Source organism: Acanthisitta chloris, unplaced genomic scaffold (assembly GCF_000695815.1).
Source record: "Acanthisitta chloris isolate BGI_N310 unplaced genomic scaffold, ASM69581v1 scaffold11831, whole genome shotgun sequence".
NCBI lineage: Eukaryota > Metazoa > Chordata > Aves > Passeriformes > Acanthisittidae > Acanthisitta > Acanthisitta chloris.
The window spans coordinates 81,110-108,859 of NW_008655522.1; the positions used below are offsets into that span (position 1 = coordinate 81,110).

The 27,750-nt window shown below is 39.9% G+C and overlaps 1 protein-coding gene across 1 annotated transcript; it reads left to right on the forward strand.

Moving 5' to 3' along the window:
* The first annotated feature begins 1,464 nt into the window (after nucleotides 1-1,464).
* On the forward strand, nucleotides 1,465-27,724 carry LOC103811010 (chromosome unknown open reading frame, human C7orf31). Its single transcript, XM_009083947.1, is given in 15 exon segments — nucleotides 1,465-1,669; nucleotides 7,368-7,518; nucleotides 12,371-12,485; nucleotides 12,488-12,549; nucleotides 14,919-14,955; nucleotides 14,957-14,988; nucleotides 19,819-19,848; nucleotides 20,945-21,057; nucleotides 21,060-21,131; nucleotides 23,304-23,426; nucleotides 24,520-24,579; nucleotides 24,795-24,890; nucleotides 26,885-27,120; nucleotides 27,195-27,285; nucleotides 27,288-27,724. Coding segments are annotated over 15 exon segments (1,860 nt in total).
* Nucleotides 27,725-27,750: the final 26 nt, after the last annotated feature.

Below are 27,750 nucleotides of genomic sequence, written 5' to 3' on the forward strand. Positions count from 1 at the left end.
GTTCTCTTCACTGAAATGCTCATATCCCTCTATTTTCTCCACCACAAGTAGGGGAAAAATATAAATTAGATTAATTATTTTTCTCCCTATTTAGCTGAACTGGCCTCACCTTTCCTCAGCCCACTACCATGTAGGTAACATAGCTTCATTCACTTAGAAATTAGGTTTCTATTTTCTGTTGCCACTGGCTATGTTGCATTTCAGCACCCAAAGTATATTCAGTTTCAGCATGGAGGGGGTTATAGGTTTAATAACTGCCTTTAATAACTACATTAGACAATGGGAAGATTATAACACCCCTGACCTGAGATCATATATCTACCACAGCTAAAAAAAATTACTATTTCATCTGTCTGTCAGAGCCATCAAGTGATTTTATTCCCTTGAAGCAGGATATTTTGCTTAAGAAGAGGGATTATGCTTTGAATTCAAAGAGTGCTTGTTGTACAGCTCCTCCTCCCTCTCAGCAAAAGGGATAGTTGTCTTTATCCTACTTTCCACATACCTGCTACATAATTGGGAACATCTTTGACAGGTCTTGACTGAGGGATTGTGGGAACAAGAAATCAACAGGGCAGTGGGTAAGAGGAAAACTGGGCAAGCTCTCAAGAAAAAACATAGAAATGGAAGGACTACATGGAGAACTCACTGAAGAACATGTTTATTATGCTTCAGTAGATAGCTTGAGTAGTAAAGCTGCCAGGCTTATAATTGTCATTTTTAGGACTGGGTTGAGGTCACCTTTTCTTAGGTCTCCTGAAGAGCCTGGGAAGAATTCTTAAATGATCACACTTCTTAATACCATCTCATTTCTGCTTTTGCCTCCTGACTTCCACAATATTTCAGAAGTAGAAGTGGTTGTGACAAGCTTATTCTCTATCTTCTTCTTTACACGAGATGGGACCAAAAGCACAAGAGTGTTTCACTTAGAAGTCTTTGAAAAGCCTTTAAAACACACCTACACAAGTCTATGGACTCTGATGGAATGAGTGCTGAAGGAGCTGTCTGATAAAATTTGAGGCCACTCCAAACCTTGAACAATCATGGCAACTGGAAGAGGTGTCCAAGGACTGGAAGAAAGCAAATGTCATTTGTGTCTTCAAAAAAGGCAGGAAGAAACACCTGGTCAGCCACACCTCAGCAACAACTCATCCTGGAAATTACTTCCAGGCACATGAAGAACAAGGTGACTGGGAGCAGTCAGCAAGGATTCACCAAGGGGAAGTAATGGCTGACCAACCTAATGATATTCTGCAATGATATGACTACTTTGTAGACATGGTGAGAGCAATGAACATCGTATACTTTGACTTAAGTTATGCTTTTTACACTGTGCCCCACAAATCCTCATAGAGGAGCTGAGGAATTGTGGTCTTGATGAGAAGACTGAAAACAGGCTGAATGGCTGGGCCCAGAGGGTGATGCTCGGTGGTACAAAGTCTAGTTGGAGGCCAGTAATGGGCAATGTACCCCAGGAACCAATATTGTAGACAATCCAATGTCTTCATTGATGATCTGGATGATGGAGCAGAGTGCAACCCCAGCAAGTTTGCTGATGACAGAAAACTGGGAGGGGTGCCTGATACACCAGAGTGTCATGATGACAACCAAAGGGATCTGAGAAGGCTGGAGAAATGGGTTAACAGGAACTTCATGCAGTTCAATGAAGGTAAATGAAAAGTCTTAGATGTGGGGAGGAACAACCCGAGGTACCAGTACATGCTGGGGGCTGACTGGCTGGAAAGCAGCTTTTCAGAAAAGGGCCTGGGTGTGCTGCATGACAGTTGGACTTGATGATCTTAAAGGTCTCTTCCAACCTTGATAATTCTGTGATTCTATGGTGGACACCAAGTTGGACAGGAGCCAACAACATGCCTTCACTATAAGGAAGGCCAATGGTACCCTGGGCTGCATGAGTAGTGATCAGCAGGTTGTGAGACTCTATCCAAACTCCAAAAATGTCTCAACATTGTTTCTTTGTGTAAATCATGAGGCTCAAAAAGGGGAGACTTACCTGTCGCAGGCATTTGACTTTTTTTGCCACATGGGCTGCTTGTGGTTTTGCTGCACAGCCACCACAGCAAGGACACATGCACCAGAGATAAGGTCAACATAGATACAGCAGTGAAGGTGCTCAGTGGATGCCTAGTGAGATCCTCCTCTTGAAAACTCCACCCTGCACACATGTGGTTACATAACCAGAAGGCAGGACTATGCTGTGGTATTAATGAGCATGTCAAAATCACCAGGGCTGATTGGAAGAAAGGGGTGGAAAATTCTAGAAATGGGGCAGGACAAAAATAATAAGTAGCAAGTGGACCAATTTTTTACTGGACTCTTCTCCTCCCAGACCACCAATTTTTCACTAAAAGCGAAAATTTTGCCCACCGCGCAATGACTGGACCCGTAGAATGCTGCAGGACTCCATGGTGGTAACTTTCCTATTGCAAACTCTCTGTACTTCTGCTTATCTTTTCCCGCTTTCTCTTTCTAAACTACCCCTATCCTGTTGCTTATTACGATTGGTTATCTCCTGTTGTTAATAAACATAGTGCTTAAAGTGACACTTACCTCATTTGTGTCATCATTTGCCACGGGAATCACCGTAACCCTTCCCACTTCTAATTCATAATGGGACACAGGTTGAGGGAAGTGATCCTTCCCATCTAATCAGTGCTGCTGAGGCTGTATCTGGAGTACTGTGTCCTGTTCAGGGCTCCCCATAACAAGGGAGAGATGGAGATACTGGAGACAGTCCAGTGAAGGCCGCTAAGATGACGAAGGTTCTAGAACATCTTTCATGTAATGAAAGGTTGAGAGAGCAGGGACTGTACACTCTAGAGCAGAAAGGGCTCAGGGGGGATCTCATCAATGTGTACAAATACCTGAAGGGAGGCTGCAAAGCAGATGGAGCTGAGTTCTTTTCATTTGTGCCCAGTGACAGGACCAGAGGCAATGAGCACCAACTGAAAGACAGGCGTGTCCATCTGAACATCAGGAAGCACTTTATACTGTGAGGGTGACTGAGCACTGTCAAGGTTGCCCAGAAAAGCTTGGAAATATGGTCCTAGGCAGCCTGCTTTAGGTGGCCCTCTCTGAGCAGGTGTTGGACCAGGTGATCTCCAGAGGTCTCCTCCCAGCTCAATCATTCTGTGATTCTGTTATTTTGTGATATCACTCTTTTTGTGATATCACTCTTTCTCTGACCCCACTGTCACTTCAGCACTGAACACTCACTTCAGCCTGGTAAGGGAGCTATACAGAGATGTCTCAGGGACCTTCATCCTCTCAGTTAGCTGTTTCCCAAAGAAATTCAGTAACCTGGAGATACTGGTGGCTGCAATACATACAACTGAGGTACTGATAGATTTACATGTGGGGTGACCTCTTTTGTGTGAAGATTTAGAGTGTTGAAGTGATGTCCTAAGCCTTTTTCCTCCAGTCAGCACACCCTCTATAATAACAATTAAGGCAGGACATTCCCATCATGTCTTAAAACCACAACTCTAAATCTTCCATAGTACTTTTCTGGAAGGAAATAACAGAATTTTTCAACAGCTGAGTAATTAATGAAATGAAGGAAAATATTCTGCTGAGCCTTTCCATATATTTAGCTTCAGACTAAGATGAAGCATGAAAAAAGCCACCGAAAATGGTTTTTTTTCAGAATATATTAAACTTGTGAACTCTGGAAACCACTGATACAGCTATATCACTTTCACATGGCACAAACATTACAGTGTAGTTCACTTTAATGTGATGGCCAAACCATCCATGTTAAAAACAAACCAATGGTCCAAAATCATAATAAACCAATTATTGGCTCTACTGGATATTAATAACACAACAGTGCATTTAATAGGTATTCAGAAAAGCTATTTATGTATTATTGCTTGCCAAAAGACATGTTTCCAGCTTTTCTCATACTGCTTTTCCAAGAAAAGTAGGACCTCCAGCTAATTTTGCACTGACTGGTGAAAAAACCAACAGATCAAAATTACTCTTTTCAAACACATTTATTTTGATGACAATTCAACACAAATAAAAACCACATTGAGAGAAAAGAAAAGGTCAGCAGAAGGAAATAAACCAGATCAAAATCTATCACCATCCCTGTCAAACATAGGAAGGCAGAAACATCCAGCAGGCCAACTAACCAGAATCCGAACTCTACCAGTGGCCAGGTCCAACTGTTTTGAAGGATGGTGTGAAAATCTCACACAAGACCTAAGCAAAGAATATTGGTATCTTCAAGAACGGGAATAAAAACTGGCACTTCACACGTGTCTTGCTGTTGTGCTGCCTATCTTATTTGAAATGTACTAGGCTCAGCCAAGTTTCCAAGAGCTGAACTGACACCCACATGACTTCACTCAATTCTTCCCAAAATTTCTGCTACAAGCTGGCTTTTGGCTTGACTTTAGCAGCATTTACTGCTTATTCAGGAGAGGTAAAACTTCACATCACCTACATTTATCTTGGATTCTATCTCCCAAGCGTGTTCTATCCTCCTCCCTTGTGCATTAGGTAACCACCTGCTGACATCACCAGGTGCCTCATTCTGTGTATTACTCCAAAAGATCTCCAACACCCTCTCACTGCGATGTCAAATACTACCAGAACACAGGCCAAAACATAGTCACAGTGCACCGGACTGAACGAAAAGGTAGGCTTAGTTCAGAGTTCTGCCCTGCACAGTTTCCTATTAACTTTTTCTTCCAAAAAGACAGACAGTAAAGCTGGAGAACAGAGGGGCTACTCCCCAGATATTGTCTCCTGATTGGGAATTTGGAATATCTCTTCAGGGTTCTGTAAACACAATATTCAAAAGGTTGTTACATTTAGACATCAATTTTTACTTAGGTATGATTTCTCAGAATAATAATATATCATTTTCCTATACCTTCCTGTCTTCTTCCACTGGAAGCCTTTCCTCATCAAAACCTCATAGGGAGATAATTAATTCTCTTGACCACGGATTTCTGAAAGCTCTATGGCTGAAATGTGCATGATTGTGGTTTCTGCTTTGAACAGATATCATCCTGGAAACTTGTGATTTCCTTTGTGGGTGATTTCCTCTGGATCAATAAGGATTTGGGCCTTTTGTCACTGAGCTATAATCCTGTGGCTTCTTCTGCCAGGGGATTGGGCCAGTTTGTCAGGGAACAGAACTGGACAGTGTGTGTCCTTCTGCATGCATTGGCCTGTGTCCAGAAAGCACTGTTTATAGGGTTGCCTTGACCCTTGGTCTGGATCCTGCTGCTAAAGGGAGGTGTCAACAGTTACGAACTTGAGGTCCCCAAGCAGATGACTGGAAGTGCTGTGTAATGAACCGTTTTTCTGGAGCTAAGGGCAAGTTTAAGGATTTGCATGGGGTCTTTGGACTACTGCAGCTGCAGGGACATGGGAGGTATATGTTCAGAATCCTTTTGATGAGGGGGTTATGGACTATTGCCTATCAGTGGGGCTGGTGTTGGTATGCTGGGTAAGACTGAAGATGGATGTATGCCTGTAAGTACATTGTGGATTTGAAGCTGAATGCAGTGAAATCACAATCTGGTGCTATAGATGATGGTTGAAATGCCAGGAGACTGATGGCATAGATCCCTGCCTCAGTGGGCAGCTGCTGTCATGGAGTTGAAAAGAGAAGCTATGAATTGTGGCACCACCCCATATGTGCAACAGTCAGGGGTAAAAAAAACTACTAGTCACAGGCTCCACCTGTAATTCTGGCAGCCAGAAATATATTTCTGAGAAAGGTTAATAAAACTGGATAGAGAGGAAAATCCACTATGGTCTGAATAGTGTGGACTCAGAACTGCATTGCAATATAGAACCACAGCAGTCCTGCTGGAAGGAAAGTCTGGCTTCTGTTTCCTGCCCACTTGCACATTGTGTATCAACTACTCAGAACATTTTTATCTTTGCAAGCCAGTTGTACTTGAATCTGAGTCATCAGTATAAGATTCCCATAGTGCTCATGTAGATACCAGAGCAGACCACCCAACACTTTAAAAACTGCCAGCATGATAGAATTAATTTCATGGTTTTTTACTTGAATATGCTACATCAGCTTCTTTTCTTCAAAAACATATGGCCCAAACCCCCAGGCATCCTATAGGAATAACATACTTCAAATATTTTTGAGTTAGTTTCCTATTTTAATAAGGCAAAGCAAAATCTTTTGCATTTCACTGACATATGCCAGAGAAGAAGAAGGCTTGATCAAAATATCCTTTTTGTCAAAGCTTTGCCAAAGTTAGGATAGCAAACATGTCCCAGCAAGATGAATATATATTGCTCCTTTCTCCTTGAGACTCTCCTCAGACTCCTCTTGCCATTGTAAGATCCATATCCCAAAGCCAGCAGACCATTAAGTGCAGAACAATGCAGAAATGGCTTAGAGGTACAACTCAAAATGTTAAGGAGGTAAAATAAATGCCTCTCAGCCTTCTCCATGTTCTGAGTGTTTGGTTTTTAATTAAAAGGGGCTTTTTCACAGCTTGTGGAGGGTATAGTGGATTCAGTGCTTTCGTTTGTATCTGTGAACTTACACTAAACATTATTACACATTCCTACTGCACTTGTCATAGAGCAAGGGGGCTCCTGAAAACTTTCTTAGGATTCTCCCAGAAGAAGCAGGCAAAGATACAAGGGAATGCTTTGCTGCCTCTTGATAGATGAGGGAGAAAGCAGTAATGCTTTGTCTACTTCATCTAAGAAGGTGATTTTGAGAGAATACTCTTTGTCACTGTGAACCGGAGCTTCACTGGGTAGAAAGTAAAAGTCTTGGTGCTTTTCTTTTGCACAACAGAGCATTGCAGTTCCTAACAAAGAGTCCCTCTATGGCTCCCTTGTAGGCCCCTTCAGATATTGAAAAGTTGCTATGAGGTCTCCACACAGTCTTCTCTTCTCCAAGCTGAACAGCCCCAACTTCCTCAGCCTGTCTTCATAATCAACTAGTGCTGAGACACAGTTTCATTCAAGCAAAAGGAGGACTAAAGCATTTTCCCTCAGCATAGAAGCAGAGACAAAAGTCATGGCAATTAAGGAAAAAAGGTCTTTTCTGTTAAAAGTATCGTGGGTTTAATATTATCCTTTTCAGAGGATAAGAACTTTACAGTGAATCTGAATTCACCACGTGAGACTTCCACAAGTGAGACTTTCTGAATGCAAGTGCAAACTTTCACCTCCTATTACTTGAAAGCTTATTTCTAGCCTCTGTTCATCAGTAACAAAGCAACAGTATCACACCTCTTTAATCCATGTTTTGTTTTGTTTTATTTTGTAACCTGGTACAAATAATCATTAGCAGTAGTAAAAGTAACCATTGTGCAGGTATTTTATCCTGTATTTTCCCCTGAAAGTTCAAACATCAAAAACCATAATGCTACTGCATGACCTGTCCTGACACTATAGAGAAAATGAGGGACCTGAAATCCTATCAACAACCTTTGAATCAAGTGAGGTACTAACTCCACCCCAAGTTCCTTCTCGTCCAACTGTCTCACAAGACAGGTAAGAACGAAACTTGTAAAGATAAATGGTTCCATTAGAAGTATTTGATATCCATTCACTGTTGCCTGTTATAGCTTTCTGGCAAAACACAATTTTTCCTTTTTCCTTTAATGAACCAAAATGTTTTCTACTTTGCAATAGTCTGTCAGTTCCCTGGGAAATATGTTTATTACAGCTGAAAAGAGGTCTGCTAAAATACACTATACCGTGGCTTTAGCACTGAAAATCTCCTGAAATAATTGTCATTAAAAAAAAATCCAACATGTATATGTGTTTCTAATTGGAAAAAATGAGCATATTTCACAAATCGATCCTGAACATTTAACATGCTATTCTCTGAACAACTGCTGTTTTAAATGTGGTTTGGGGTTAATTTTTCCTAGATTACAGGCTGACCTAGAATTACTGAGATAAACTTTTAACTTAAAATTTAAAATTACAAGAAGCCTGAATTTTGCTTCCATGGTCGTCAATGTCTAATCAGGAAGTTTCAGGAATCAATCCATTTTTACTGTATTTTGCAGGCTCAGTTATACTGTTAGCTAGGGGTCCAGATACGGCAGAATTCCTGCAGTTTTTAGAGGTCTGGAAAGCTGAACATCCATGCTGCTTAGCACCCAGACAATTTTATTTTTTAATCTAAATTTCTATTTTTTCCATACATAAGAGATTCCAGAGTTGGCTCAAGTCCTCCAATGTTCTTCCACATGAGATATTATCCCTTTTACTAACAAAATCAATTCTTAGTTTCCATCTTACTGACAGACTTCTGGTTCACTATTACTGATAACTTCTTCCATGATGTGTAATATCTGATATCCAACCTCTGAATTCCCACCAGAGAATTTTGATATTATTGGATTATCACACTTGTCAAGCCTCCCACTTACATATCTGTCCTGAGGCAAGTTTTTGTTGTATTCCTTGCATTACAGGAATTTGATGCATTTCCATCTGCACTCTTTTAACTATTGATAGACTTGAAAGTTTACTGAATTACAAGCCTGATCTAAATTTTAATGGAAGTACAGGAAAGATTTGTGTTGGCTACACAGGACATCCAGCAAATGGAAAAATTAATCTTAGAATGCCTAAATGTAACTGCAAAGCATCTTTCAGATGGCATCTACGTTAGACCTGACTCTGAAACACAAACATGAAGTACACATAGTCAGGCTGTAACATTCTTTTCTCTGTGAACAGGAAAATCTGTATTGTAACACAGGTAGTAAGCTACATTTTTCTGCCACTGCAAACACACACTTACATGAACTCACCAATCCATACCTGAAAAGAAGACAGCTGCATGTTTTACGATATCATACATGTTTTTAAAATGTTGCATTTTTCCTAGTCACATAAATGCAAATAAATAAATAAGTAGAACAGTTGTTCTCAGCTTTTAAAAATAATTAATCCAATAATTTAACTACATTTTGCTTTTGGACTATTTATTACCAATATTTGCACTGATAAACAGTGCCTCTGAATAACTAGAGGCACATACATGTATTTGTATAATGCTAGCTTGTCTATATGTACAAGGAAGGTATCCTATGGATTTTATCCTATGATAGTCAAATTCAATGTCAATATACTAAGATTATGTATACATTTATCTATAGGTTTATTGGGAAACAGTTAATCAAAAAATGTTCAGCCAATTCCACTCCAAAAAAAATTCACTGAATTCCAAATCAGTATGTTGTTCAGTGACTATGTCACTTGACAAGTATTGTGGACTACAAGGGAAGATGTGTAGAGTGAAACAGTTGGTGCTGAGGATCTGAGGCGCAGAAAAAATGCATTTCAGGTGCTCTTTATGTTGGGTTACCTCGACTGTGATTCCAAGGGCTGAGGGTCCATTTGTAGCTGCAGTAATCTCCTGGTGCATTTCTGGAGCACATCTTCCAGATAATTTCATCCAGAAGGAACTCAGTTCCTGTACTCAAAGACCAAGGCACTGCAAAATAGAGACCATTGGGAGATTCATGTCAAAAGTAGACTCTTGATCCAGACTAAAATGCCAGTGTGAATAAGAATTTTCTTTCCAAAGGCCTTCTGGAGGCTATTGGCATCACACACCTTCAGATGTGTTGGCTTCATGCACTGATCAGATCAGTTACTGGAGTGCTTTACAGGCTCACAATTTACAACACTGTATTCATACATTCTGGTTTGAGCTCCCCACAACAAAATAAATCTGAAGGGAAAAATGTAACTTTATAATAATAAAGGAGGCACTAGCCAACTCATGTTTCAATCCCAGAACATTAGTTATTTAGTGTTGTCTTGTGGTTTTTTTCAGAACAAAAAAAAAACAAACAGAAAGCTGGAAGATGTTTATCAGAATAAATCTGCAATTGTGGAAGTTAGAAATGCCCATAGTCTCGATTAAATAAGTGAATACATTGCTGAGATTCTCAAGGACTGTTCATGATACACACTTTGAAAACATGTTCACTCTAGCCCTCTTTTGGAAATCTCTGGGCTGAGACATTTTTTAATGTGTCCTTGAGATTTTCAATATCACTGGATCATTATCAGCTATAAATGTTTCTTTGGGAGAAGAAGACTTGGAAATATTTTAAGCTTAGCACGGTCCTGTTTGGGACGAATGGATGCTCAGACCTTTGTGTGCAATGTTTCTCTTTTTGTCTGAGGTAAAGTGGTGGCTCTGCAGTTTAGTATCCTATAGATAGCAGTCAATAGGAATGGCTCATTAATGTTTCCAGTGAGAGCTGGCTTAATGAGTACCAACATCACAGTCACACAGGTGACTTGGCATCTGCCTGCCTACTTCAGGAAGAGGAAACAAAGCTTTAGGCAGAACTTATGAGCTCCTTCAGAAACTTAAAAACAGAAAAGTTTTCTGATAATCTATGGCACATCAGATTCTTATTTTTGTTCATTATACAGTACAAATATATTGCCTTTGCACTCTGGCATCAGGCAACAGCAGTGATGCTGAATCACATGGAAGGAACTACATGACTGAAGGACACTGCACTGCCAAGGAACCAGAGAGAACAAACCACAACATAGCAGCACTGTCTGTGACTTGTAGATTGTGAGCTCTCCCATACAGAATACCCTAATAACTGTTTAGATATCTAGGACTCTGCCACAGTCTGAGTCTAAATGTACTCTGAGAAGAAGTTTCTGTAGCTATTATTTTTAAATCCTTACAAGCTTATACTCATAACAAAGGCCAGGATTGTAATGCTTATTGAAATGCTCATAGTTACATAATAATGAGCTATTTCACCTCACATTTTAGGCTCAGAGATGCTATTGTACTTTTGAAATAATGTAAGACAAAATCAGAATTAGAGGAACCTTACACCTGAAAAACACCATAGGCCTGAATCCAGGTAGCACCTGTAGAGTGGCACTTTTCCCCAGTATAGCTTAATAAGAAACACCTTCTCCCTCTGTCTCCAAAGTAATGTCCAACACTTGAAAAGACGAATAACATCTCTGCTTAAACAAGGATTTCTTTAGCTGATATACCTTGCTCCATCAGGAAGACACATCCAGAAACCTAGAGCAATGCCATACTTTGGAGCACTATGAAAATCAAGATTAACTGGGAGCAAACTGGCATATCTGCACAATTCACCACAGCCTGTGCTGAGATAGCAGTGCCATGGCTACACCACAGTCAACAAAGGCACTCCTACTGATCTACAAACAGATGGAGTTGCTCCATTCATTAGTAAAGAACCACCCAATATCAGAAAAAGATGGTAGTACAGATGAGGTGTAGCTAAACAAGAATAGGGGTCAACCAGTGACGGAAGGGCTGACAACACAGAGACATGGCTGCTGGTTCCCAACCCATTCACCTACACATCACTCTCTCGTCTCATGTGGGTGAAGAAAGCACAATAGTAAAACACCAAGGGTGACCATCCCCATCATATATCACAACTGTTTGTTAGTTCCTTGATAAGGTTTTCAGAAAATCCTGGATGGCTAAGTCAAATTTAAATCATTCAATTTGGCTCTTATACAATCACAGAATCATAGACTATCTTAAACTAGAAGGGACCCATAAGGATCATTGAGTACAACTCCCTGACCCTTGCAGGACTTAACTCCTTAATAAGATGGTTGGATGTGCATGTGTTCTCCTGACTGAAAAACTGTTGCAACACAAAAGAAGGAAGCTTTAAATTTTCTTTGAGTTTGATGTCCATCTTTACAACACTGTAAACCAAAGCTGTGTGAGGTGAATATGCATTTAAACACATCAAACTGCTTGATTTCAAATGACATAGATGTATGGAAATGCACTGAGTATCCTCAGCCACTAGCATACCCATGTGAAGTGCCTGACACAGCTTGCATTCAGTGTGAATTACAGCCACTAAACAATAACATTTCTCACCCCTCTCTAGAGATGGAGAGTATAAGTTTTCTAAGGCATAAATAACAAATTCTGAAATCAGTGGGAATTAGATGCTAAAGCTTCCATCTGTGCTATTGCATATATTTGCTGTCCATATGCCACTTAGACAGCACTGAAAGGACAGTGCAGGTATCTATGTGCTGGCAGCTGAGACTCAATTATACTGTAAGATGTACATGCTGCACGTATCTATCATCTTCTTTCTTTCACTGATCAAAACATAATAGACTTGATCCAACCTTCATTAAAAAATTGCCAATCACTATTGTACTAAATTCTCCTAGTGACAGTTCATCCTAATAGCATTACCCACAATAAGCTGAGTAAGTCAGAGCCATGAAAACAAAGCCAAGTTGTGACTGTTTAAAAGGTTTCGATTAACCATCGCTATTGTTACCATTGAAGGACATTTTGATGTTTGGGGTTTTTTTCTTTCAGATTTAAAGAGTTCAGGAAATTCTTTCATTGCTGCGAGCTTCCTTGAAGAGCCAAAAAGGAGCATGGAGGAATTGCACTACCTGTACTGCCAGAAGGCAACAGAGCAAAGGCAAAGGATCTCCATGTACATTTGTTAAAGGACATCGACCTTACGGTAGTGGCCTAGACCCTTGGCCAAAGTAGGCTAGAGGCATACTTCTCACAGTCAAAACGTTTTAGTCAAGCATATTTAGCAAGATGAGCACCAGGCAGCTAACAGATTGGACAGCAGTGTAGACTGAGATGTGCAAATATCTGCATTCCAAACATGGGAAGCATGCAAATGTGGGCAAGACGCAAATGAGGTATTTGCGTGGTTGTGCCTCTGATAGTACTGGCAGTGGGGGAAGTATGTGAAGCCTAAAAAAACATGTTTATAATACAGTTTGTAAATAAAACTTCAGGAAATACCCACAGGAAGATTAATTGATCTTCTATGGAGGAAATACTGCTTTTACATAAGAGCCACCAAAAATATTTATGTAATATCCTACAGTTAGGGTTGTTTTAAATATAACTTCCTAGTAAGTAAAAGTGCATTGCTACATAACTAATCTGTGGCTTTTACACATGCTGGCAATTTTCTTATGTATAAAGCTATAGAACACAATGGAATTTTTGCTACATGAAAAACAAGGGGCTGACAATCTTGTCTTAAAAGAGGAAAATAAAATGATGTCCAGTGCTACCCAGCAGATGCAGGGAGAATGCAGGAGGAACAGCTCATGAAAGCTTCTTTTTCCAGGTGATGGAATCACAGCTGAGTTCAGATTGTAAGGAATCCCTGGTCCTAACCCCATCCACAGCCAGGCCCCTCTCCAACTTACCAACAACTACACCTACACATACTCTCCTGAGAGGGACAGGCAGGTACCAATGCAAAAGTCATCCACCTCTTGATCGAAAGCACAAGGAACAAGATAATGACTGACATTTTGCAGAGGCACTGCTCCCAAAGACTTCAAATGCAATGTATTATTTACTGAGGCATGCCACTCGCATGCATCTAACACAGAAGTAGTGAAAAGTGCATCTTCACAAGCACAGTACTTGAACTAGGCAAAAACTAAGCAGTTCTATGTTAATACGTTTTCATTTTAATGCTGGAAAAAGAATTCATGTCATGGGAATCCTATATAAGCATTGGTCATCCCAAATCAGCACTCAGACCTCTTTAATCCCTGAATGTGGCTTTAAAGTGAGCATTGCTGCTCCACAGTAGCACCCTCCTTGGGCAGCCTGTCAGAAGGGAGCACCCTAAGCACCCTCAGCACCAGCTGTGCTGACAGAAGGGTGCATGAGACCTGGCCTCCAGGGTGGGAGTCAGGTACCACTGTGGTGTGACGGGGCTGAAAGGGAAGGAGGGGAATGAGACAGAGGTGCTGCTCAGTACTTCTGAACACACAGCCTTGCATGAGAGCTGGAAGATTAAGTTTCATCACAGATGCCTGCGTTGTTCACCTGACAGCACCATGGCACAGACACGTGCACTACACAGGGCAGTACTAATATGGGAAAGTGCTTAAAGAGGAAAGAGAAGAGAATAACCATCCTGAACTTGTGGTTAAAGCCAGAATATTTAGTATAAGCATGTTCCTGTTGAAATGTGCCATAACCCTCAAGCCTATTGAACTAGTCACAGAAATCAAAACAAGCCACTCCTGATTCAGCATCATTTCTGTCATTTTCTTGCATCCCACATTACTTCTTCAGCCATGCAATTAAGGCCACCTTTTAGCAACAGACACTTGATTAGATGATTTGAGTGAAGTTCTGCTTTAATAAAGCCAGATGAGAACTGCAGGGATTTTTCTAATACCAGGAAAATCTTACTGGTTATGGATGATTTTTCCAACTATACATCCACCACTTTGGCACTCTCATTTGCTCTATTCTATTGTGTTTGTGGGTTTTGTGGGGGCGAGGGTGTTTTTGTTTATTTTGGGGTTTGGTTGTTTGGCTTTGGTACTTTTCCTCCCTGATGTCCCATACTAACAACTGCTTTGTTTTCCACTGTTTAACCTCAAAGATAGGCATGGTGCTGTCTTCTCTTCGGATTCTTTTCAGTGAAAAGCACCATGTAGTTTGGCTGCATTCTGTGAACCCTTTGGCATCAGGAGGACCTAAAAGTGATCCCCATAATGTAGTAATAACTTAACCTCTTATAAAGTCAAAAGTTGGAACCTGTACCCATTTGAGGCATTCGCACAGCTTCTTCTGAGTGTTAGGTGTGCATGGTGAGGGGCTGTAAGAGCCAGGCTTTCCCAGGGGGAAATGCTCAGTGTACTCAGGAACTTTAGATTCAGGCATGGGTGCTCAGCACTTCTCAAAATCCAGCACTGCATGACAGATTTTGAAGCCCAGGATAATTTCCTCACTGGAAGCATCTATGAATTTTGATATTATGGGTCATCTGAGCAATCAAGACAAAAACATTCCAAATTATCTGGAATTTTATAAGCAAATAGAGTCTAAGCTTTATACATTTATGCTTTCTCTTTGCACAGAGGCTTCCTGTTGAGCAATATTATAATGTCACTCAGCTGGAAAAAAAGTGATGTGTGTATGAATGATGAACTGTAAGCTCAAACTGTCTGTTAACCAGATTGTGAATCTAGTGCATATAACAGCAGACCAAATATTCATTCCACTCTGTTGCTGTGAAGCACAGATATGTGATGAAATTGAAGGGCCATGCTCTGTAAAAAGGGATTACCTAGTAACAAAGGACAGCAAACACAGTTGGGAAGGAAATTCAGACCACAGCATTGTACTACTTCAGTTTAAGTATCTCTTCAACAAGGGTCTCTGTGTTTGCTTTACAGATTGTCTATATTTATCAACCAATAACAAAAAATATTAGCCTTTCTACTAGTTAGAATGCAGAACAAACTGAAGTAACCATGACATCATGTGTATTTCAGTCCATTTTTCTCATATGTATTTATATCTATTCCTTTCTGGAGGAGGCTTGTCAAGGATTATTTTCCTCACTGCTGCTGTTCAAGAGGTAATATAGACTGAGTGAATTTGGATGCTGCTGGAGTTCTGTAATCCAACATTTTGCCACTTGATGGCACCAGGAAAACGCTAAAATTTGATCAAACTCCTGAGATTTTAGATTAAGGTAGTTTAAAGTGTAAATGTAAATTCTTCAGAAGCAGAAAATTAACAACTGCTCATATTGGCATTGATAAGTATATTAGAACCCTGAGAATAATTCTGTGATGAGTTCACAGCTGTATTTACAGCGCTGTGAGGTGCCTTCCTTGTGACAGCTGCTCACCAGAATGGATCATCCAGGTACACAGGCTGAGGTAGAGATCACAGCATTTTTCTGGTGATTTTCTTCCTTAAGAGGAAGCAACCAGGGACTGTTGTGACTCTATGTCCTTGTACCAGCTATATAAGGAGGAAGGAGGTTTTACACAGGAGTAGATCAAACTCTGTCCTCATACATACCGAAAGGTTCATAACCTTGGACTCTGAATATTTGATCAACAGTACATTGATGTACTTTCTCCATTATTATGCACTCACACCTTAACCTGAAATATGCTGGGTCTCTAAAAATATTTTATGCTTGGTCCCAGTTTGAGCAGTATCTTTTCCTATAAGATTCTTTTCTCTTGGTCTTTGTAAGACTTTTAAATTGAAGGAAAGAATACATCCTTTAAAACAAAAAGTGAAACATGCACACACTCACAAAAGTCTTCCGTGTTCATAGTCCAAGGTCTTTCAGAGCAAATATTCTTCCTGCCTTCAGGGACTATTAAATGGTGAGATCCACATGGAACCTGTCCTGAAAAATACTCTCTGAGTGGTGTACTGCAGACCTACCTGGGAGCTATTAACACTCAGTTTATTTACCTTATAGCCTGTGATGGCTCCTTTGAGCCATTACTGTCTTTTGCAGGAAATTAATTACCAGGTATCTGCAGTAACTCTGTATACTTTCGAGGACCAACTATGCCTTTGCCTTAAGGATGCACACTATGTATCCTGCTGCAGTTTTACACAAGAATGAATCACTGGGTTTGTACAGATGTGCTTTCCTAAGTGCATTAACAGTGGGTCATATACATATGATCTCCCAATCAAATGTACTGGAGAAAAATAGTTGTCTCCTTCCTTCTAAGGTTTAATGAGTCCTCAAGTTCACCTCAAACAAGACTGCAAAAATGGCGAATGACCTTGAAAAACACCCTTCAGACATTGCCAAGAACCCTAGTTACACACATATCAGGCTACAGCGCTGGCAGCTGTCCTTCCACTGACAAGGCACACCAATGAGGTTTTCAGTGGGTTTAATAACAGCACAGAATGAATAAAACCTGGATTTTTTTTCCCTGCAGGTTTTAATCTGCTTTCACTGTTTATCATGCCACACAGCACTTACATTCCTTTGCCTGTCTCCCAGCTCCTTGACCCCTGGTGGTTTCCAAGCCCGCAGATCCCTGACCAAGCAGGTTTTAAGGTTAGGCAAGATAAGTGATTGCCTCCCTTTGCAAGACTAAAAGGCTGCAGAAAAAAGTCAATTTATACATGTGAAACGATTTATTATCCAGTCATAATTTCCTTTCTGTTAAAATTGGCAAGAGTCATATGCCTTATTCTCTTAATAATTACTATGTGGGACATTAACAGGAAAGAGCAGCAAAATGTTCTCTGGCCTGATCTAGAAAAGAAGGTGAAGGTCATGAGGCTCCCCACGCTGCATCAGTTTCAGGACAAAACCACACTTGAGAGAAGAAACGGATCTTCAGAGGTTCCTAGAATGTGTTGGAGAATAGAAAAATAGCGCTAAGTGGGAGCCCTTATGAAGGTCATGCAGATTCCAATGTGTCTTCTATTGTTATTACTGAACAAGTGCATCTCTACACCTAATGTTCTGCACAACATCAGGAGGGGAGCTGCAGAACCACTGCAGGGAAGCCACAAGGATACTCTCTTTCATGTGAAACTTGATTTATGTCTATTTTATCAAAAAGTGCTTGAAGAATGCCCACAGTGCAGTCACTGTTAGGGAAATGGGATAGTGTCCTCCTGGACCACTCTCTGGATTTGTTCTGGACCTTTTCACACTGGGAGCATAAATCCCTCCAGCGTGTGTCTGACTTCTTCTCAAGAGATGGACAGACTCCATATCCTCTGTGGACTGAATATAAAGGGGAAGATGACATAATACTGAGCAACTGTTTCTTGTGTGATAATGGCAGACTCCAGCGAAAGTCTACTAGAACTCTAGTGAAAGCATCTCAGTGCCAAATTTAGAAAAAACTGCTGTATCTTACTTCCTTTCCAGTCAAAGCTCTACCTTTCTATACTGCCATCCATTCTGTGTGGCTTCAGGCTTGATTACCCAGCATGAGTTTTAGAAATTTAACACTCTAAACAACTGTCCACCCTTGAAAACACAAAGCTTTGCTGGCTGCTACAACCTGAGCTCACAAAGCTCCTCTAAATCCTGGCAGACATGAAAATGCGTGTTCATCCTTATTTTATTGCTGCCATAAGTTTAGATGTTTTAATGAAAAGAGGTCTACAAAGGTACTTAAGTAGTTCTGCCATGCCAGAGCACAAGGCAGACTGACTGTCCTTATTTATACATACTTGTATCAGCAGCATGTCCAATGAATGCAATGACAAATGTAACAAATCACATTGTAACACAAACAAATGGAAATTGAAAATACTTCTTAGTGTTTCTTTTAAATTCACATTCTGTTACAATATTACAGCTGTAACAGAATGTGAATTTAAAAGAAACATTAAGTATTCTCATTCATGTCTACAGCACCAGTAGACATGCAGCACCAGTTCTAATTGTAGAAGAGACAAAGTTTGATTCAGTGTCCCAGGTCATTGTAAGTGTAACAATATACAAATGGCTGTCAGAATCCAACACTTTGTTTAAGTCCTATTATCTTTGTACCATCACACATTAAAAGTAGATCTTTTGTTCAGCTCAGCTGAAGCATGAGTTATGCTGGCATGGTAATTTGTGAGATATCACACCTCGTGTTGATTGCACTGAGTTCCATTAGCATCACAGCACAGATTTCACAATTAAGTGCATGACTTCTGTATGGTGTATCAGAACATGTGACTAAAATTGATCTGGCACTTGAAGTTTATCTTCAAAACACCCATGTCCATATGGAAAGAAATAAGCACAGGATTATATTTCAATTCTTTGAGTGAAGGGGCATATTTCCTCTGTGTAACCACGTGACACCTATCTTCATGGAGACTATTTCAATGATGGAGTGGCCAAGTTGCAGCTCTTGAGTCACAGGTGACTTGAAGAGGAATTGGGTGCAGCTTCCATGCCCCAGCTATGTCATTAGCCAGACTACTGAGCAAACCTCAGACATGGGAGGAAGAGATTTCCCACAGGAACCAGTAAGAATGAAATAATGGAGTCCTCATGGGGCCTATTAACACCCCAACAGGACTTCGTCCTCAAGCTAAGTAAAAGGGAGGAGCCTTGAGAAGTTATCATCATCTCCTGCTTGGGAATGAATCTGGGACATCCCTCTCCTCACTGAGTAAAACAAGGGGGCTTAGCAATATGAAGATTTTGGTGTACAGCTGGAAGAATCAAGAAACTTTGTGATCAATGTACAAATAATAAAGCTTGGAAAAAAGCTATCATCAGACAGCCTCTTCTACCCATTTACATTAAAGACCCTTTGAACACTAAGATAAACCTTTCTCATGAAATACACAAGATTTTTGAGTTCCAAATGAACCACTTAGATTAGCCTAGTAATACCGTACTTCAGGCATTTTTATTTTTGTTTTTCATTATACCATAAAGAACCATTAAGCAAATTAATTATTTTTTTAATCTTAGATATTTTTCTGATTTGGTACAATTGCCAAGAGACTCTTAACTAGGCTCAGTAATGAAATTCTTGCCCTTTAAAGTTAGTATTTTCTTTTGCTTGGATTTTAAAAAATATTTGAAGCATAAAATAAGTCTCCAAGGTAAAATATAAATAATTTATTTGCATGGTATTAATAAGTACTTTGTCTGCAAGTATAAACAGGATTTTTTTTGGTTTTTATTACTGATAAAAGGATTTCTTTTTACTAATAGCACATACCATTTTTAATTAACATAGAGCACATTACACAAAAGTATAAGAAGATAGATTTTTTTCCCTCACTCCTTTTAAAAGATGTTCTGCACATCACATGTTCCAGATGTCTTTCCACTCTTTGGCACCTGGCAACACAAAACATTCCTCATATAATGAGTGGTATCAGTAAGAATATTGTTTGCACTGCTTACACATTGATTTGTCCCTCGTGTGTATCAATTGCACTGATTCACATAAAGTGTGGGAGGTGCAAATGAATCTGGGTCACTTCAGGTAACTTATATTTCTTTCCTAATATAGGCTTCACAAACCACCAGACAGTTTGGCTAAGTACATTTGAAGTATATCTTATCTTTCCTTAATGAAATAAACGGGCAAGTTGTCCCTCTAACAGCTATAATTACATGGTGTAGGTGCCTTGGCAATAAGCAGCAGCAACACTACAAGGCAAAAATCTTTCTCTTGAATGAAGCATGTAATGATTCGTTTTAGCAGATTAGCAGTGTTTGCCTAGCGCACCCACTTTCCTAACGAATACTGATCTTGCTGACTTGCCTATGAGCTAATTGGGTTTGCTTGGCTGTGTTGATAATGGGCTCTTTACCTAATGTAAATTAAAGTGTTTGGGAGCACCTACAAAGCACAGCTTCTCTCTCATAAAACAAATTTATGAAAGAGAAGCCTCAGAAAAGGCCAGTTTTGCAAGACATCTTATGTCATGATGCACAGCTTCGAGAAGGGAATTAATTTGGCTCCTGTAGAAGGTTGTGACTTTGCTTTACACAACAACTGGGCGAAGGTGCTTGCTCTCAGTAAGCTGCTCTATGCAGTTGTGGTAAAGTTTAGAAGAATCTAAACAGGGTGCTAGTTTCCCTTACTGAAATAAACTGCCGCTTTAATTTTCCTTTAATTTTTCCTTTAATTTTCATGATTCCCCTGATTTTAGTAAGTTCCTCATTATTCTAGCATGAAAAGCTGAAAGCTGAAAAGAACAGCCACAGGAACATGGGCACTCCATTAAACCCAGTTCTCAGTATTTCATAAAAATCTCCAGTTTAGCTTTATCCTTCATCCCCCCAGAAATAAATATCTTCTTAGAAGCAAATTTTGATTACACAAGCACAAACTCAGTTACTATTAATTTGGGCTGTGCAAGAATCAAGTCCACGTTTTTCTTTCCTTAAGTCACATAAAATTAAATGAGAATTGGTATGACTGATTATGTACAAAAGCTGCAAGGGCAGCATCACTGGGAATTCTTTGCAGGGTGCAAGCAAGAGGGGATTAAAGAACTAAGATACTGCCTTTCTGATTCTCACATCTCTCCCAGCTCATGCAAAGTGTTATATTTAATCTAAAACTCAGTGAAATGTGAAATAAGGACATTCTTTCTGTCCTTCTTCCTGACAACTCAAACCAATCCAAGACCACTGTGCCTGCCATTTCCCCACCTCTCATTCCTACCCTACACAAACTCTAGATTTGCCATGTTCCCAAACTTCAGATCACCTGAGGATCACAGAGACACTGAAATCGATGCAACAGTCATCAGCCCTTCCATCCCAATATCTCTATCAAGGCTTTTGACATGGTTGTTCTGAGGAAGACCAGAGATAAGACAGTACTCTGTTGGCTTACTATTTATTCTTGAAACTTACTTAGAACTGAAGTTTAACAGACCCAGAATCTGAATACATTCGTGATCAAGGCAAGCACTTTGGCTTAGAGCCATATGTGCTGATAGTTGCAGTCTCCATGGAGGGTGTCTCAGCACTGAGAATGCTGAATAAATGCAACTCATGTGACCACTTTGTAGCCTCAGAAGCCAAGAGATCTATTAACATAGCTGTTACTCCCCACAAAAGCAAGATGGACCATTTAGTGTATCTGATAACTTCTCTCAGATAAATAATTCTTCACAGTCCAAAACAGGGAAAGCAAAATGGAAATAAAAATGCATCAGTGGGATCAAAAGCTAGCAGTTTGGAAGACCCAAAGTTATGCCTGCCATACCCTTGCTGAGGACAACAGAAATATACCTGAAATAAGAGCTGAATTATTTAAAACATTTTATCACTACACAGATGGTAGAACAAGATTCAGGGAGAAAAAAAAACAGCTCTTCTTATCCCTTACAAAGACTAAGGTGAAGCCCTAGACATTGATCATTTGCAGAACACTGTGTAAGCCATCATGAGGTGTTTGTTTTTAATCCCAGCAGCATTTTACCCTGAGAGTGTTTTACATAATAAATTGGAGGAAAAAGGCATGAAATTTTTCTTCTTAATCTGCTTTTTCCTGAAAGCATTCTACTACAACTGACAGGTACTTTGTTTCAGAAGACTTTAAAGATCACCTGCATGAACTGATGAGGAGTTCTTGGCAGCTGATGACCACACACGATTATGGGGAATTTGGGACAGGAAAAAGTGAGTACCTCTGGGTACTATGGCAGTGCTTGCCAGGAAATGTTTGGCCATAACTGTGTGAAACAGAAAAAGCATGCACTGGCATGGATAAGAAGATTCCAGGAAAGTAAAAGCTGATAATGTTCAGTGGGAGGTCAATTTGCATTAACTAGCTGCTGTTCCCCATCACTGGCACAGTGCTGTACAGTTATGTATATAATTGGGTACATGAGCCATTTTTAGTGGAGTATTTGTCCATCCAAACCCAAAATCCTTCCACAGATTATGTAATGCTAGGAGTAGTCATTTTTAGTCAGTTTCTCTTGATTGATCATTGGTCAATTTAAGAAACACTAATCATGTGTGGAGGTGGACTTAGAAAGCCTATTTTTACACAACAGGAAGATCATCAGAGAACAAGACCTATTTCCAGCAAAGCTTAGCAGGTTCAAAATTACTAGCTAAGGGGGCAGTTACCACTGGCACCTAGAAAATACTTTAAATTCATTTGCTGTTCCCTCTAAATGTTTTGATATGATCAGGACACTCCAGTTCTCAGTGACTGCAGGAGAAATCTCCAGTAAAGTACAAATAACCCAGACAACACTCAGGTGACTTTTACCACTGGAAGGTTGTGTTTAAAAGCTTTGTGTCTTTTTCACATCTCACCTTTACAAAACTCTGAGTAGCAATTACATCATTAACACTGAAAGCATCATTGTGAGGTAAATAAAAAAACAGAGATGGAAAGCCTGGAGAGAAAAAGTGGTGATAGAAACAGGCTTGGAAACTAACTGCACTGCAGTTTCATTTTACAAGGCATCTAGAAGCACTCAGTTATTCCTGATGGTGACCATATGAGTTCAGAGCCAGCTTCACAAGACAGCTTTATTCTTTGCTGTTGCTGTATGTAAAAATCATGTACAGAAAATGGAATCAGAATCTTCCCTGCTGGTGTGTGAATCAGTCCAGAGCTCCTGCAAAGGCATTTTTCTGGTAGAGATCCAGCCCTAAGCTTCTTATCACCAACTCTTTGCCCAAGACAACTAGCCTTGCAGATCTAGTGGTGCAGATGACCACATTGAGTGCTTCCAAAAAGACTTCACGGCACATGGGCTAACTTGTGTTGATAGAATGGCTGACCTGTTCTAGTCCTGCTGATTTTGTACCAAATGAGTGAAGATGAGTTCTGTTTGCACATCCATTGGGTCAGTTTCCAAAGGTAAAAGAGACATTAGCAGCAGCTCACAGAAAGAACCTCTTCCACCAGCACAGATGTCTTTATAGAGAGTATTCATCTACAGCTTAAAATGTAGATCCATCTGTCATTCTGAGAAATGATGTTCAACTAGAACATGTTAAACATTTCCCCTGTAAGTAATCCATATAGGCGTGAAGCCGTTAGTATCCTCTCTGACTCCCTGAAGAAGAGTTGTTACACAGAGAGCTCCTGTACTGTTCCAGACACAGGCCATGAGTTAGGCATCAGGCATACGAAGAGTAAAAAGCTTTAGAGACAGTTTTCAGCCACCTCAGCAATATATAAACAAGATCAAAAGCTAGCAAGCTGTGCTGTGACTGAAGTCCTTTAAGTACTAACTAGCTCTCATAGGACCTAGCCAAGTAGCTCTGGAGATAAGAAAAACAAGAAGAAGCAATAGTAGCTGCTGACCATATATTTGGGGGAATAGAAGAAGGGGGATGTTCTTCATTCAGAGGCCCAGATTATGCTCTATAGGCCTTCAAAGAAACGGATTTGGGCAGCAGTAGATGATTGTTCCTCCACAAGTCCTGCCAACATACTGACAGGCTGGTGTTTGTATTTCCATGTCTTCAAGAAAATAGACATCCTCTTTGTGGATGTTCTTGCCTTCCCCAGGTAAAGATGGTCCATAAAACAGAAGAGTGAATTTGTTTATGAATTATCACATTTCTACTGTTCTTCAGCTTGGCTAAACACTAGTTATCTTCCCAAAGAGATATGGCCTGAAGTTTAATGACAGGTAAAGTTATGAGTAATGTAGGAATAGCAGTGAACAAAGAAAGATACAGCCTTTGTGGACACACTGTTCAGAGATGTGGCAATGGAAACAGTAAGAAGCAGGCCCTTTTAAGGCAGTCTGTAATTGTGACTATAAAAGAAAACTTATATAGCTTTCCCTGCCTGCCATGTATAACTACCATGGAGAAATTAATTCCATGTTACTTGACTTGAGTTCAGCTGAATTATGTACCTGTTGAAACTTCCATGGAAGGAATAATAGTAAAATCAATAATGAAATTAATACTGTGATACATAATACGTGTATAGTAATACTGTACGAAATGCATTTTCCACCAGATTTTACTTTTATGAGCATTTGCTAAACAGATAATTGGGTGAGGGGAGGGTGATGCAACATGTATTATTTCAGGCTTTTAAAATAGCCTTTTCCATCCAGCACAAATACTTGGTTTATGCCTTATCTATTTCTTCTTATCCTTCAGTGTCCTAAGTTTGTTGAAGAAAAGGGTCAAATATACTATATAAATCCACCAAAGATGGTGGCCCCCAACTCCACTTTCAAGAGCTAGAACATAACCTGTCTTCAAGAACAATCAATACGCAATGAAGGGACTCTAGAGATCACAACATACAGTCAGGACTTCACAGGTAAGCATTTTTTGTTAAATTAATTTACATGGGATAGCAATGAGAGATCACAAAGTGCTAGCCACTGAATTTCTCTAAGAAATTTGTTTTTTATGATTTAGTAACAAAGGACACAGGAACTGTAGGTTATCTGATGGTTTTCAGGGGGATTGTGCATTAATTCTTATTTTCCTAACCAATAAAAATGTGTGACAATAAAATATGTCTCTGTTAAGGAAAAGGTCCTATATATCTCCTTATCCTGGATAACTATTACATGAAAGCAGTTTGCACATTAACTGGAGAACTAGGTAAAGACGTGAAACTAGCAAGTACTGCATTTACTAAGAATCTTGTGCTTTCACCACAAGTAGTACTGGCAAGAGTATTATCAGATTCAGCTAGCAGAATTAAGCCTTCCCTTTGATAATACTTTAAGCACAGGGCAAAGCTCACTCTAAAACAGAGGCAAAAGTTCAGTATACTAAATCAGTCCTGACACAGCTGGTTGACAGAACTCCTGCAATGGATTAATGACTTGCTCAGGGTTTGCAGGAGGGGAAGTTATTATGATTATCTGCTTACTTTTTATCTTATCATTTTAAGTTGCCACCAACACAACAGCAATTCAAAAGACCTTTTGCCTTCAGTAGTATGAGTAACGGTCTACATAAAACAAGCTGGCAGCTCTCATGTGAATGGGGTAGCACTGTAGACTAAGCATACTGGCTAGATGTTCAGCTGGTATTAATCAGGATAATACCACTGAACCCATCAACTTACTGTCCTCATTGCACTACATGTCTTGATAAGTGAACTATTACCATTGCAGACTATTGTTTCCTTACTAACCATAGCAGTTTAAATTTGGCAGAGTTTCTATGATTTATCCTCTTCCATTTACATGAGTGATTTGCCTTCTTCCTCCAGGGTACATCAGTAGCATTACCAGATTCTACTTTAATGCAAAGATTTACACTAAAGAATGTATAAAACTATATTGAAAAACTCTGTTCTCTTCAACACATTTTATATTCTGTCTGGCCTGTATAAAAGTGAAAAGGCACTATTTGCATTAAGTGCTCTTCATGCAAGTGGAGCATAACCTGGTAGATAAGCATAGCAAATCAAGTCGAGCAGCGTTTTGCTAATGCATCGCTACCTATAATGGTTTTATATACACAGCTTGGATTGCTTGTAACTGACTAAGCAATTCTGCAGATAAAACAGAAGGAACAGATTCCTGCTCTGCTGGCTTTACAGCACTTCCAGGTACAAACTGCATGAAATATCAAAGATGCAGGGCAACTCAGTAAGGTGCTGACATTTTCTTAGTTATAGTCCAAAATGGCCCTGGATGAAAAGTCCCCAAATTGTCCTGCTTTTTTTTCTATTGGATTAAAAATAATTCCAAGCAAAGAATCCCTTTTGAAATGGCATTTACAAGTTTCTGATAATTGAATCCCTGTATCTGAAATTAAAAAGCTGTCTAACATTTTCTCCAGTGTGATGAAGAAACAAATGTTTTGCTTGATGATGATGAATGCTTCAAAGAACACTTTCAACAGTTTGTCTCTGGAAATGAAAATCCAGACTAGCATCTTACATTAATTCAAAACTGAGCAGTTTTATTGCCCTCTGGCTTCCAAAGTATGATTGGAAGAGGCCTACCCTGGGCCATGCTGATTTATCCAAACAACATTCATCCACTTAAAGCATACATACATTGAACATCAAACAGTCAGACTGTTCAGCACAGTAACTGCTAAGGTTCATTCTTTGGCTATAGGACTCAAATGTACTTTATGTTTGAATAGATCCTATACAGTCTGGCTTTGACTCTGCACCAGTATCTGAAGCCTCTATAATGCAAATGATTAATACAGGTTAACAGTATTCAAGTAGGGAATCAAACTGTGGTTGAGAAAGCTAAAAAGTCATGTGCTAGGCAGGATCCTAAATCCCACCTGTAACAGTTCCTAAAAGAAGTTAAAAACATGCCAATGCAAGTCACCAGTTATACTATCATATTGTTAGGAGACCACAAATTGGAAAACAGATGCTGATAGAAGAAAGGAGGAGAGAGCACAAGACACTTATACCCATTTATATCTTATGCATTGGAGTGGAACAGCATAAAGACTGAGCTTGAGCTCCCTGTGTGACAGGGCAGTAAGAAAGGTCTGGGCTGTTTCCCTTTGCCTGAGAGACCTCTCTCTAACCAGGCCTTTTCACTAGTCATGGGCCATGGTCTGATAAAATAAGGAGTCCCTGCTAAGAGACATAGATGACACTGTAAATCCTACCACTTCCTCCATAGACAAAGAAACATTTCTACCTAGTCTCTCACAAGCAAGACCTCCTGAAGGGCACACTGCATGCTTACTTTGAGGTGAACATCCTCATGAATCAATTCTGCAAGAACAATACTCCTTCAGTGTTCAGATGCCTCCACCTGTATCCAGCATTCCTACTGTCATAGCCAGCTCCTCAGGCACAATGCTGAGTGAAATAAAAGCAGCGGTCAGCCGAGGTCAGTGGTGCAAACAGCGGTCAGCCGAGGTCAGTGGTGCAAAGTGACAGAAAACACAAACCAGAAATGGGATGTGAGCCAAGAGCAGGTCACTCTGCCTCAGATATGCTGCCAGAAAATTCCTTATCTTGATATAAGCCCACCAATAAACAACCTGCAGAAAATCACTGACACGTGGCAAACAGAAGCATTGTACAGCTTTCAGGAAGGCCCAAATTTGAATCCTTTCCAAAATCTGCATGTTTCCTTTCCTGGAAAGGCTTCAAGCCCAGACACTTGGATCAACATAAAATATGGGAAACGCGAGTTAGTCTAAGTAAACCAAGCTTATCACTGGATGTAATGAGTGAGGAAAGCAGAATTTTCTTGCGCAAACTCTGGGATCAAGAAGCATGTCAGCCTGCATGGAGACCAGAGAACGGGCCAAGAGAGACAACACTGCTTGAATGGATCCCTAGCTGTGAGGGTCAGCAGCAGACAGCACTGCTGGAGTTGCAGCATTCCTTCTCTAAGACAGCAGCACAAAAACATTTACATGATTCAGTAAGAGAGAAAAAATACCTCAGAGAAAACACTACTGAGAGAAAGAGACACAAGTTCTATTTTTTCCGTGCTTTTTATTTCTTTAACTGACACAGTACTTTGAAAATAGAGTAAAA